Here is a 14,486-nt window from a genome sequence, read left to right on the forward strand (position 1 = left end):
TTTTGAACAACAATAAAAACTGTTTATGCTTCTGACATCATTTAATCACTGAAATCCAACATAAAGGGGTGTTTTAATAATTTATTCAACTTTGGATTGTAACACAACAAAGAAAAAGCAAACACTTGGGTCACAACGGAAGGTTGAGTAAAACCATGTCAACCACAACTCTGCTCTGATAAATATCCTACTTTGAGCTTCCCTAATAACAAAACTAAAACCACGATTCACCTTCGACACGTCAGCAGAACAACAAGTCCACTTTTAGACGGGCTGTTTGTAAAAACGTCTCATGGAACTAAAACCTTCTGAGTGCTGACGATGTCAGCAAGCTTGTGTTTTATCCTCACAAAGACGCGCTTGAACTCCAAACCGTCACCCTGAAAACACACACACACACACACACACACACACACACACACACACACACACACACACACACACACACACACACACACACACACACACACGTCAGTTTCAAGGAAAAACTCAAAGGCAGAACAGCACACAGTTCTGAGAGAACAACCTTAGACAGCCTGAAGTCCAGCAGCACTCGCTGGCTCATTTCTAGTAGATGGACTTTGAAGATGAGCTTGTTGTTACGTTTGTCCAGCATGCTCACAGTCACCTGAGAGGCAGAGATCTGTTAATCAACAAGAACGTACTAAAGGAACGGGTCTGAACCAGTAGTCTTTGTACTTCCTGGTTTTTGATCATTCGTTTTAGAAGCAGAAACCATAAAACCAAAATGAAAGACATCTGGAGTTTTACATTAAATAATAAAGTGATGGAAATAAGTTAACCAACAGAACTGACGAGCTTCAAATTACACATGGACTCATGGACCCGTTTGTGATACACATAATGAAAATGTAGAAATTAAATAAATAACACGCACACATTACGTTATCCAAAACTGGACCAGACAAAGTTACCAATGTCTCCACGTCTGCAAACAAACAAAGCTGTTGACTTGTTAAGGATTCGAGATCCAAGGATTAGAATCTTTATTCTGTGCAAAAGAAAATGTTGTTACAGCCACCATGAAACTCTTACCTCGTCACCCAAACTGCCAAACTAAGCAGGAATAAAATAGATAAGATTAAATAAACATAAAAAATGCTATCTTAAGTGTAGACTGTACAGAAAGTTGTGGTACACACTCTGCAGAGAGGGTTGTGGAGTCCGGGTAATCTTTGAAAGTCTTAACTATGCCCTGCAGGCATTTAGGATCCCTGGTGCTGTTCCCACACCACACTGTGATGCAGCTAGTAGCTGCTGAGGCATATTTAGCATTAAAGCAAACACAATGGTCCTTGTTGTCAGCTTATTGAAATGAACATGTGTGATACCCAGGGCTGGGTTTGGATTTTTTCTGATAACAGTACCAGTATCTGAATGGCACTTTTTGGGGGTATCTATACTTTAAGGGTTAATTTTAATAGAAAAAATTACTTGCATGTTTTTTTATTTAGTACATAAAACAAAATGACTATTTTTCTTTGTGCAAACAGTGAACTATAATTAAGCAAACATCTTTCTTTTAGAGAAATAATTATGACACAATTTTCTTAAGTAAATTAAATAACTATTTATCTTTTAGTGCAAAACCAAAGTTTAAATTCTGAAGGTAAAGTACTAACTATTATCCATCTATCTATCAATTCAATGCCCCCACGACCAGACTCCACTTATCCAGAGTTGGGTCGCGAGGGTAGCAGCGTAAGCCAAGAAGCCCAGACTTCCCTCTTCCCAGCTACTAGGGCCAGCTCCTTCAGGGAATCTCAAGGCGTTCCCTGGCCAGCCGAGAGACGTAGTCCCTCCAGCGTGTCTTAGGTCTTCCTTTAGGTCTTCTTTCGGTTGGATGTGCCAGAAAACCTCACCAGGGAGGCATCCTGACCAGAAGCCCGAGCCACCTCATCTGACTCCTTTCGACGTGGAGGAGCAGCGAGTCTACTCTGAGCCCCAACCCAGCCGCTTCACACTCGGCTGCAAAACGCTCCAGTGAAAGCTGGAGATCATGGTCTGATGAAGCAAAAAGGACCACATCATCTGCAAAAAGCAGAGACTCAATCCTTAGGCCACCAAAACAGATCCCCTCAACACCTTGGCTGTGCCTAGAAATCCTGTCCATAAAGGTTATGAACAGAATCGGTGACAAAGGGCAGCCTTGGCGGAGTCCAACTCTCACTGGAAATGAGCTCGGCTTACTGCCGGCAATGCGGACCAAACTCTGGCACCGGTCATACAAGGGCCTAACAGCCTGTATAAGAGAGCCTGGTACCCCATACTCCTGGAGTACCCCCCCACAGGACGCAGTTAAACACCTTCTCCAAATCCACAAAACACATGTAGATTGGATGGGTAAACTCCCACACACCCTCCAGGATACCCCTAACCCCCAAATTCCACTACCTCCGCTCCGCTCCGGCACGAACTCCGGAGCAAAGTCGGTCCCGTTGTAGTCAATCAGAGCAATTCCACTACTGCGGCCGTGCTCCGGCAGTGCACCGCCCTCTGTTCCGGCGTCCAGCATGAATCGATCCTATTTTTGCCGGACGCCGAAGCACCTCCGCAGTCAATGGACAGGAATCACAACTGCCCAACAGGAAAAGGAGCAAGCACAACTTCCGTTTTTCACAATAAATCGATAAACAAAAGGCGTTTTTTGTTTCATATGCACAAGTTTAACAACCTTTAACAACTATCAATGGCGGCTGAACTTTAAATGCACAAAAGTAAGCCATAAATACAGTTTCCACTATCAAAATAGTCACACTTTGTTGATCTAAACACTGCTGACCTCTCAACATAAATGATGGGCAGATTAAAGAGTTCATTTCGATTCTTCTCCCACACAACGGGTGTTTGGATCTAACTTCCGCGTTTATTGCTCGGACTGTATCGCAAGATCTCGAAAATCCCGCGCATGCTCGTTTGCCCACCTCAGGTCTCCGCACCGGAGCGGAGCCGTTGTAGAGCGGGTATAGTATAATTTGAGTTCGGAAGCGAGCGGCTGCGGAAGGCGGGGGCGGACCGGGGCGGAGCGGAGGTAGTGGAATTTGGGGGTAAGGCTGGTCCAGTGCTCCACGGTTGGAACACACTCTGCGGTCCCCTCAGACTGCCAATCCAGTGGAACTGTCCCCCATGCCCATGCGATACTACAGAGCTGCATCAACCAACACAACCTCACAACATCCAGAGCCTTACCCCCAAATTCCACTACCTCCGCTCCGCTCCGGTCCGCCCCCGCCTTCCGCAGCCGCTCGTTTCCGAACTCAATTTTACTGGTACCCACTCTACAACGGCTCCGCTCCGGTGCGGAGACCTGAGGGGGGCAAACAAGCATGCGCGGGATTTTCGAGATCTTGCGATACAGTCCGAGCAATAAACGCAGAAGTTAGATCCAAACACCCGTTGTGTGGGAGAAGCATCGGCATGAACTGTTTAATCTGCCCATCATTTATGTTGAGAGATCAGCAGTGTTTGGATCAACAAAGTGTGACTACTTTGATAGTGGGAACTGTATTTATGGCTTACTTTTGTGCATTTAAAGTTCAGCCGCCATTGATAGTTGTTAAAAGTTGTTAAACCTGTGCATATGAAACAAAAAACGCCTTTTGTTTATCGATTTATTGTGAAAAACGGAAATTGTGCTGGCTCCTTTTCCTGTTGGGCCGTTGTGATTTCTGTCCATTGACTGCGGAGGTGCTCCGGCATCTGGCGAAAATAGGATCGATTCTATTTTTGCCGGACGCCGGAACAGAGGGCGGCGCACGGCGCCGCACTGCCGGAGCACGACCGCAGTAGTGGAATTGCTCCGATTGACTACAACGGGACCGATTTTGCTCCGGCGTTCGTGTCGGAGCGGAGCGCAGCGGAGCGGAGGTAGTGGAATTTGGGGGTAAAGGAACTCCGGGTGAATCTTATCCAGCCCTGGGGCCTTCCCACTGAGAACTTTTTTGACCACATCAGTGACTTCAGCCTTAGAGATTTTAGAGTCCAACCCAAAGTTCCCAGACTCTGCTTCCTCACTGGAAGATGTGCCGGTGGGATTGAGCCACGCTGTTAAACCTCTGGTAGGGTCACCCATGGCAAACTATCATCTATTCTATAAATATGAAACATCTACTCTTAAAAACCTGAATATCCCAAATAAATAAACAAACTGTACAAATAAGAGTTACAGTATCTTTCTGGAGTTTCCCCCTTTCAGAATGTATGATTTTTCAGAAATCCGTAAAAGTGATTGTCTCATCATGTACTGTGATATAACCTAAGCAATAATTAAGTTTTTGTTACTAAGCACGCCCCCTACACCACAGAGCTCCATGCAATAGGAAACTGAGCGCCAACTAGAACTAACCAATAGCGTTAGACTACCGCTTAGACGCTTCAAATTTAAGGAATACCTCGGCTGATGCAGAGTTGATGAACTTTTTACGGACAAGTAAGTCTCTAAAATATAAATATATGCAAACACAGCATGACATGAGAATAATACTTGTAAAACAACGTGTTTTTACTCTGCGTGTCGGCCACAGAAGCACATAAATAACAAGAAAGGTGAAGTCGCCATCTTAAAAAACTGAAGAAATTATTTGTGTGATATGCTTGTCAGCCACTAGATGGTGCCATCGTATAAGAGAAATACTCCTAACAGAGACTTTAATACAAAATAAACTGCGTAAAAATGAGTCTTGATCATCTTTCTTCGGAAAAACTAACCTGATGACACCTTCAGTGTTGCTGCTGCATCAAAGAAAGGTTGTAGACGCCAGGCTGAGTTTGCTCCTACATTATTTATTTATTGCTGCTGAAGACTGATATTGCTTCAGCTGCAAATAGATGCCATGGATGATGAGATGCTTTATTAGATATTTCCTTATTTAGCAAAACAAATCCTATACCAGATGTCACATTTAGCTCTTTTGCTGATTAGCTTCACCAAATGCAGCCAAACCTTTGATGTTCTTTGCAAAAGGCGTTGCTATAAACGAGAGGCAGGGCTGTGCGTGAGACCCTGGTCATGTGACGCACAGCAGCAGGAGGAACTGAGTTTTGAGGTTCTTTAACAAAATGCGTTTTACTGAGAAAGGACAGAAACCTAAAAAACAGAATTCCACATCTAACTGAATGGAATCGAGGAGCAGAAGACAAGAATGGCGTTTTTTTTTCCCTTTCAAGTAAAATAAATAAATAAATAAATAACTAATAGACGTCCATTTTTCTTTTTGAATTTTTTTCTGAAATGAAATTTAACATATGAAAAGTAAGCCCAGATTTACCTGTTTGGTGCAGGTGAGCTTGAAGCCGAGCGTCATGCCGTCACACACTTCTTTCAGAGCGGATAGGGAGGCTTCGGCGTTCACGTTGGTAAAGAAGCGAGTCATTCTCCGCACCAATTTCTGCCACGGAGACTTTAAAAAAAAAAAAGAAGAACAAAGTTAAGATGTTGCATCTGAGAGGGACATTTAGAAGCAGCATCGACCTGAGAAGCAGATTAAAACTCCCACGCATCATCATCAGGAACATAACCAGGTATGGGAACTCCTGTCATCTACCTGACTGGCTCCCGGCGTGCCAACTAACTGACTCCCCAGCAGCATGTGCTCCGGTTTGGTCGGCTGAGAGAAGCTGACCTGACCGTCAGCTGAGCTGATCACCAACATGGCTTCCCAGTCACCTGCTGCCAAATCAGGTTGAGAGCTGGAAAACTGCATCCTGTCATTGCTAGAGAGGGGAACACATCTTCAGCTAAGAGACGGATGGATGTCTGGAGATAAAACATCAAGACAGAAAGCTCTGACCTGTTTGTTTGAGATCTAAGCTCCACATCAGTGTGACGAACTTGGTTTCCTGTTGACTTTTGAGACCCTGCAGACATGGAGATGTGATTTATCAGAGGGAGAAAAAGGGCCAACATTACAGCTTGAATGTGTCTGGATCAGATGCTGATGACATCACCCACCTTGTGTGAACCAGCGGTCTTTTTTTATGTCCGAAACGGTGATTCTTGTATCGGGATTGGGAAGTAATAACTTGGATAACAAACCTGAGGGAATTAGTGGAATAATCATGAATTAGTAACAGTTTTAATATCATTTTAACAGCTTTTTCAAAAATGTGTTAGGCTTACTAAGAGGCAGCGGTTGTATTTTCTTCCAGGGAGGAAGGTAGGTTTTTTTCTGAAGCCAGTCTGAAAACTCCTGACAGGTCTCGGACGGCTGATCCCAGGGCAGCTCTAACAACAGCACATGTTCTGTTAGCTCTTCACATCATACCGCTTGTGTTTCTGTTTAATTCTAATACATCATGCTAGTGTCAAATAAATGTATTAAAGGCATTTTCTTAATCTATAATAGTTTAATGGTCATTACAAAACAAGTTTAGGAAGTTCTTTGAACTAAATCTGTCTCACATAAAGAGATCTCAACAGTTTTGAGCTAGTTTTTGAAGGGCTCTACTCAGTACTTGGACCGGTGCAGCTCAGCCCAACCACGTTTTCCAAAGGAAAGGGTTCAGTACTTTCCCTCTACTTTTCCCAGTATTTAGTCCCTGTTCCATTTAGGTACCTGTCAAGGCTGAGTCGGGCCAGCATCGCTACTGTGGCCACTAATTGACTAGGGGGCGGAGTCACTGGGTGCTCCAGAAATTTCTGCCTGCTGCCGTTTTCTGGTTCAGATTCTGACAGAAATCCATAAAACTGAGCAGAATGTCCAACAACATCACCCTTTCTGTGCCGAGTTGTGTTTCTGTGTAACATACAGATCACTTTGCACCTATGAGGGGTGCAAGCACACTCTGTCATAGAGCTGGCATGGAAACACTCAGGTGAGCCGACTTAACCCACACTGTACAGAGCTGTTTTAGGCTGAGTAGTGGTGTCCTTCGAACACTAGTTTTATTGTTGACAGTTTCAGTACCTTCCAGAATGAGCCATTTTAGGACTCTGTCACTTTAAGAAAACAAGCAGTTGCTGGTCACACCCACCCACCCCCCACTCAGGTTGCTATAAGCTGAGAAGCTCTGACAGCCAGAAGATGCTCGGAGTAGAGCCCTGCACCCCTGGTAGCAGCTCTTTAGCACGTGAGAGACAGTTTACTTCTACTTTCCCCATTTGTGACATCACAAACAGGGACTTTCTGAAACGGCTTGTTTTAGGCACATAAAACCTAAAAACCACACGAACAGAAAACAGATGGATGGATTTTTTTTCCATGTTTGGAGAGTTTACAGAGCCAGTCGAGACCCACATGGTAGCACAAAAGTTCGATTTTGCATAATATGTCGCCTTTAAGTTATTAATTCAAATTATGAAAGTATAGAGCATTGATCGGGATGATTAGTCTGTTACACTAAAACCCCCTGAAAGACAGCGGGTGCCTGGACCGTGTGGGATCTCACCTCCAGCTAGCATGGCCGTCAGGACGATGCCACAAGCCCAGATGTCTGCAGGCTGAGCACTATACTCTGATTGGCTGAGAAGTTCTGGAGCAACGTAGGGAAGAGTCCCACAGAGTCGGTTCAGCTGGCGCTCACGTCCTTTGAACCGAAACATGGTGGCTAGGCCAAAATCAGTCAGCTTTAAGTTGTCTAAAGGTTAGAAGATAAAAAAAAATGATGCATGGTTATGAGAAATCATTAAAAAAAAACTGTGGCACTCTATTTGCCCACCTTTGTCATCCAGCAAAATGTTTTCGGGCTTTATGTCTCTGTGGGTGATGCCAAGGCTGTGGAGGTACTCCTGAGAAGAAGCAAATAAAAGAATAAAAAAAGAGCCCGAATCAGGCAAACAACACAAACATTCACCCACCACAGCTGACATTAGCTGCTGGAAAAACCTGTGAGCATCCCTCTCTGGCATTCCCACATCAGGCTCTAAAACACCAGAAAGACAAGAACTCGAGTTAGGCAGGAACTAGTTAAGATAATAAACTGATCTGCACTTCACAGACACCAACAGTCTGCTGCAAAAATACAGTTTTATCAGAGAGCCCGCAGTGTTTTACCGATCCGGTCAAACAGCTCTCCTCCGGTGCAGTACTCCAGAAACAGATAAACAGTCGCTCCTTCTTTCCGATGCCCAAAAAACTTCACAATGTTGGGATGGTTGAGCATCTGACAAAGAACAAGGTTGTATTTTTAATCACTGATTAGGGCTGCACGATATTAGGAAAACATGCAATGTCCGATAGTGATTAATATTGCGATGATGATATTACTTGCAATAAATAATAACTTAACTCAGGAACTAAAATAATAAAAAAAAATATATATATAAATAAATTTTAAAAATGACAAAAAATTTCTTCAAAATGACAAAAGCAAAAGATGTGAAGAAAAGACAATCAGTGGAACCCGGGAAAAGCAGAATCAGCAAAAAGAGCAGAAAAAAGCTAACTTAAGGTGTTTGCTAACCATCAAAATTAAGTGCCGTCCGCCTCGGGGGCGGGCATCTAACCTATGAGAACCCATCCAATTGGCCAAATGGGTGAAAAGCTGTTTTATTTGTTAAAAAAACATCACACTTCCGTTTGATTGACAGAACGCATTATGTGTAGCAAACATTTGACCCGGACCCGAATAAGCGGAGGAAGATGAAGACGAAACATTTGAGCTGACCATTCATTGCAATATTTATCTGTTCTTTGCGATATGCATATTGCACATGCTGATATCGCGATAACGATATATTTACGATATATTGTGCGGCCCTATCACTGATTTCAAACGTTGAACCAGCACACTTTGTTTATTTCTAAAATCAGAACAGAAGTGTTTGACTTAAAAATCCTCAGAAGAAGGTAAATGTGTTTTCTGCAGCTCAGTAAGACAGGTACCTTATGGACGCAGACCTCCTTTTTCACGTTGTCTGCACACTCTTTAGACTGAGAGGTATCGACGACTTTCACTGCCACTGCCTCTTCAGTGTGTCTGTTCACCAGCAGCCTCACTCTGAAAGAGCATGGTTCAGAACAAAAAGAGAAATAAATCAGAATTTCTATAAGAAAGAAAATAGAACAGACTTTTGGAGTAAAACAAAAACTAGAAACGCACCGGAACCGGACAAATGTCAGCCTGATTAGCTAAACTGGTGATTGACCAACCCAAAACTCTACTTTTCGGATGAGTGAACGCAATAGAAATGACTGGTCCATGAACTCACCATCAGCCCTTTTCTTTAAGATCAGTAAATGCCGCAGATATCGGCCTACAAAATCACAACCGGTGCACATCTGATAAAGGTGATGTTTTTTTTTTTTCCTATTTTTACTTCACCCTGTGTCTTAATGATTTTTAGCTGTTATTTTTGGGAATTTTGTTGTATTTCCTTTTTATCTTTTATCTGTGTTCGACATGTTTATATAACGCCTGTTTAATTAACCAACATTTTTAGTGTACAGCGCCTTGTTTGGTTGTAATGCCTTGTGAATGCGCTTTATAAATAAAATTGGATTGGATGGTGTGAATTACAACGTGCATTTAACCAGAACTTAATTATTAAACAAAAGTAGCTTGAGTAAAGAAAAACGCAGCTCGACTTTAACCTGCATTAAGGTTTGGTGCAGCATTTAGCCCAGCAGCTACTGAACTATATATATGATGTTCTTACTCTCCATATGCTCCTTCTCCCAGAGTCTGAACGAGGTCCCAGTCCTGGACAAAAGGCACCGCCATGATGCTTCAGTAAACACAAAACACACAACACGTATGTAACGTGTATAAAAAAAACTCATCATTAAAGACAAACAGCGCCAAACTTTAACGTTTGCAGGATGTGAAGCAGCGCTAATGTCACGATGCCTCCATATCTGTTCAGCGATGATTCATGTGACTGTCTTACCTCCACCGCCTTTTCCCTGAGCTGCGTTTCCCACATGTGACGAGTCACAAAACACATTTATTCTAACTCCGCCATGGATGTGCATCTGTGATAAAGGGGCACAAATTTGGCGCCTTGTTGTTTTACCGGAGACATTGCGTCATTTCCTCTTTTTCTTCTACGCTTTTGCAGGAAACCTACAGCAAGCGCACACTTCCGCCCCCCTCTGGTGAAATAGTACACAGCACCCAATCATCCACCTGGTTCTCCCTGAGCTGTTCAAAGATTAATGAATGAAAGCCGCTGCTGCCTGCACACAAAGGACTGTAGGTCAAAGCATACTCAGCACAGGACATGCAGATATACATTTTACAGACCACACTTGCATTGTAGGACGTTTTTATCTGCCATGTAGAATAAAATATGCCGCTATAATACCCATTCTGTTGTGCACATTGTCCATGAATTGTCGTATGAATTTCAAAAGTGTGATATGGCGCAACTTTGCACCATTTGTTTATTTATTGTTTGTGACATCACAAACAGGGACTTTTTGAAACAGCTTGTTTTAGGAACATAATTCCTAAAACCAAACACTGACAGTAAATGGATGGAGTGTGATTTTCCAACCTTCTGTTTGAGAAACTGAACAGAAAAATTCTTTGCTAAATCCTGGAGGAATAGAGATCTAGACCGATCCTTTGTGAGTGGATAATTTTTTTGGGAAAAGGGCTCAAAAATGTGTTCAGTCCATGAAATGAAATGTGTTGTTTTTGACAGCTATTATCTAAAAATCTAAGTGTGTAAAATATGTATCAGACGGATGAGCTGTTACCAGGCGTGTCCAGTAGAGAGAGTGAGAGAAAGCATCTCAGAGTTGGAAACCTCAACATCATACATCTGTGTTAAATGTAGATCAGCCACAAGAGACACAAAGATGATATGATGCGCGGTTGAAAACATCCAAGCACCAAACTGAGACAATATCAGTAAAGGATATACTTTTTCTTTCAGTGACTAACCTCTTATTATACATATGAGATTAATCTTCCAGGTGATCAAGAAGAAAATTTACGTAATTACCTGCTTAGCTCATGTAGAATGAGAAGAAAAACAATCGAGATTCCAGTTTGGTTCTTTCTAGTGTTTCATCAATAAATAACTCAACATGTCAACAAAGCTCAAGTGTTTGAGGGTGTGTTAGTGACATTGAGAGGTGGAATGTTATGAAGTGGTTACTTTTAATAAAATTTCAACTAAATATAAAAGTATTCAATAAAAATATGGATTAGCAATGTTATTGAACCTTTAATATTTGATTGATGATGAAACTAGGTACTTTGGATATGCCAGGGAACCAAAACCTTATAATAATTTGACACAGAGGCAAAAATGTAGTTTATAAAAATCTATTTATTACTATATTTCTAATACTAGGATGACGCAGGAGAAATGATTATAAATGGTGATATAACCCTTCCACTGTCTTTACGGGTGACCCCGCGAGGGAAGTTGACTATTGAGCAGGGTTGATGGTTTATCCCTTGAGGTCCATGTAGCAGGGGTGAGGTGGTGCTCACTAGAGCCCTGCACGGAAGCCCTAGGCCCTCGGGTCAGCCCGGCCCGACGGCCCTCAGGCCAGGCTTCGGGCCAACGACTGTGTAATTACCTCGGACACGGGCCGTGCGCCTTTATTTTTAATTGAATTCATTAAAAAAATTGGAACACTTAAACCAGGGGTCGGCAACCTGTTCCCATCAAAGAGCCATTATTACCCGTTTCCCACAGTAAAGAAAACAGTGGGAGCCACAGCAGCAGCGGCGTTGTGGGCGGGGCCTACCCTCAGACAGCAGAGAGCTGCTCACAACAGGTGACAGCAGCCGGTACCGGTCGCTCGTGTACGTCAAAGTTATCTTTCATAAGACGATAATCAATAAAACGATTTATATAAAATGGATCCAGAAGTTGTAGCCCGTCTCTGCCTACAATATTTTGATATTTTTCACCCTGTTGATGGTTTTACTGAGCAGGTGCCACTTTTGTCATGCGTTTCTTTTTAAAACATGTTTAGACTGTTCAGAATACAAATCCAGGCTCTGTCACGTTTGATTGTTGTAATTAAACTTTGTAGGTGGGGAAGGTCAGAAAAGGATCCGATCATTTTGTTTTTCCCTCATTTACAGCGACGGAGATAACGGCGCAGTGCGCCCGGCTCTGGTGTTAATCAAGTTAAATTATATTTCTTTGCAACAATTTTCACAAGAAAACAGAACAGTTAAAAGCAGGGCTTGTGTTGTGTTGACCGGACAGTTCCCGTATTTGACCATTTATTTTGACGGCGAAAGAATAGAAAGAATTACCCCGACGCATGCAGGCGAACTGACATTTTATTCTACGCACATCGCAGATGTAGCTAAATCACCCAAGAAAAGATTCCCATCTGAACATCTGAGCTGGACACTGCTCAACGCAGCTCACTGTCAGCGTGTACGTACGGTCCACAGCGAGCTGAAGATGTGGAGAGGGGCTTGGAGCACGTCGCAGAACCAGAGCGCATGAGGGAAGATTCCTCCGACTGAATTCAGTCGGAGGAATCTTCCCGCTGATCTGAATCTGATGCGGCTCTCTGTGCTTGTAAAATAATGAATGGATATTTAAATAAAATGCTTTATATTTTACTGAATTAATTTAATATCTGTAAGTCAATTCTATGTAAAGATTGTCATTGTAAACCTGAACAGGCCCAACCCAGTCTTACTGTGAGACCGGGTTGACGGGTCACGCTTGTGCGTAATCATAGGCGCATTCTGAGCTGAAGAGGATGTGAGATTCTGGGTTTCTCCTCAGACGGCTCCTGGATGTGTCGCCACATTGGAGACAGGAACAAGCACTATTCAGCCAAAATTTCATAATCAGGGAACATTTTCTAAGTGACAAGTCTCTCTGAGAGACAGGGTTTGGAAAACACTCGCTTCAGTGGGAGGAATCTTCCCGCATGCGCTCTGGTTCTGCGACACGCTCCAAGCCAATCTCCACAACTTCAGCTCGCTGTGCACATATGCGCTGACAGTGAGCTGCGCTGAGCAGCTCAGAAGTTCAGATGGGAATCTTTTCTTGGGTGATTTAGCTACATCTGCGATGTGCGTAGAATAAAATGTCAGTTCGTCTGCATGCGTCGGGGTAATTCTTTCTATTATTTCTCTATCAAAATTAAGGGCCAAATACGGGAACTATGCGGTCAACACAAGCCCTGCTTTTGACTGTTCTGTTTTCTTGTGAAAATTGTTGGAAAGAGATAAAATTTAACTTTATCACCAGAGCCAGTGTGCCGTCATCTCCGTTACGGTAAATGAGGGAAAAACAAATTGATTGGATCCTGCACGTCTTTTAACACATTTTTCAGGATTGACGCACTTTGTTTTCATTTAGTTGGTTAAAAAAAAGTCGGGCTCGGGTCGGGCCAGAGAATCCTGAAAACCTTTTCGGACCGGATCGGGCTGGGGCTCCACCCCCTCGGGCCGGGCCGGACACGGGCTCAGATTTTAGGCCCGTGTAGGGCTCTAGTGCTCACTCCTCACCCCTGCCACATGGACCCAAGAGATAAACCATCAATCCTGCTCAATGGTCAGCTTTCCTCGCAGGGTCACACCCATTAGGACAGAGGGACGGTTAACTTAATATCAACTGAGACAATGAATAAACTCTGATGAAATATGATCTCAGATGTTAAGAGTCGAGTTAAATGACTCAGAAAAAGGGGATGTCTGAGTTCATAAAATAAATCTGGTTAATTAGTTATCAAATGAATCTGAACCCTTTCTACACCAGTGGTTACGGTACCCGTGTGTATGGAGGCTTCTCGGTGATCCGGCTGGTCACAAAGTCTTCTTGGCTAGCGAATAGCTTGACTTCTGGATGTCACAGGCCATATTCCTCTGAATCCGCACCAGCTGGTCAGCCTCCTGGGTCTGTCGGACTGTTTCACGGCTGATGAGTTGTTTTGCAGAATAAACAAATAATAACTGGCTGTTTCTGAAAAAGGATTGCTCTTCATGGGGCTAAAATTACTCTACTGAAAAATCTGGCTTGATTTTCCACAGGATGGTAATTTAGCATAAGCTGGAAGCTTAGCTTGAACTGTTTCTTCTTTTAAGGATTTGCTGTTTATACGTTTTGGACCAACTAGACTGAAAAAAGTTTAATAGGCATTTTCAGAGTCCTCAGACCTCCCCTTTCTCAGACACTTATAAAAGCTTATTTCAATTAATATGTGAAATAAATAGATTAAACAGTCATTTGTTAATACTGATATTAATATGTGACATAGCTGATAATAGATCACTATTAAATCATCAAGTAGTCTTGTTTGGTTTATTTAAGATCAGAAATACGACATTTCAAAAATAAACATTCATGTTGATTCATTCATTACTAGAAAGCAGTCAAGGCAATATTAAATCTCTTTAGGTAAAACAGTCATTGTGGATAAAACACAACATTATTGTTAATAACTTGTAAACTTAGGAAAATATTTATGAGACCAAATGAGATTCTTTATTAAAGGCACAAGTCATGTCTTGTGAGGGACCTTGTGCTTCTGCAGGCAATGAAGCAGGGGAGATATTGTTATGACAGCGTCTCCAGATGGCGGAGCTAGAGG

At 42.7% G+C, this 14,486-nt stretch overlaps 1 protein-coding gene across 2 annotated transcripts; it reads right to left on the reverse strand.

Annotated features, from left to right (window-relative positions):
* Positions 1 to 61: 61 nt before the first annotated feature.
* chek1 (checkpoint kinase 1) lies at positions 62 to 10,001 on the reverse strand. 2 transcript variants are annotated; one of them, XM_015960710.3, is made up of 14 exons: positions 9,848 to 10,001; positions 9,617 to 9,660; positions 8,844 to 8,958; positions 8,013 to 8,121; positions 7,817 to 7,881; positions 7,678 to 7,747; positions 7,408 to 7,596; positions 6,140 to 6,244; positions 5,972 to 6,055; positions 5,811 to 5,877; positions 5,565 to 5,733; positions 5,289 to 5,420; positions 527 to 628; positions 62 to 380 (listed from the first exon to the last, which is right to left on the reverse strand). In XM_015960710.3, exons 1-14 carry the CDS (start codon positions 9,902 to 9,904, stop codon positions 291 to 293), a joined length of 1,398 nt encoding a protein of 465 aa, XP_015816196.1. In that variant the 5' UTR covers positions 9,905 to 10,001; the 3' UTR covers positions 62 to 290. The 2 variants fall into 2 exon arrangements, with proteins under 2 accessions (XP_015816196.1, XP_015816197.1); XM_015960711.3 differs by having other exon boundaries at positions 9,617 to 9,685; positions 9,848 to 9,998.
* Positions 10,002 to 14,486: the final 4,485 nt, after the last annotated feature.

The sequence above is a fragment of the Nothobranchius furzeri genome, chromosome 10 (assembly GCF_043380555.1).
Source record: "Nothobranchius furzeri strain GRZ-AD chromosome 10, NfurGRZ-RIMD1, whole genome shotgun sequence".
Taxonomy (NCBI): Eukaryota; Metazoa; Chordata; class Actinopteri; order Cyprinodontiformes; family Nothobranchiidae; genus Nothobranchius; species Nothobranchius furzeri.

Coding starts and splice junctions, on each gene's coding strand:
- chek1 (XM_015960710.3), bottom strand. CDS start 9,904: ATGTGTTTTGTGACTCGTCACATGTGGGAAACGCAGCTCAGGGAAAAG. Junction 5,421..5,564: donor GCACGCCGGGAGCCAGTCAG/GTAGATGACAGG, acceptor TTTTTTTTAAAG/TCTCCGTGGCAGAAATTGGT. Junction 381..526: donor TGGACTTCAGGCTGTCTAAG/GTTGTTCTCTCA, acceptor GTGTGTTTTCAG/GGTGACGGTTTGGAGTTCAA.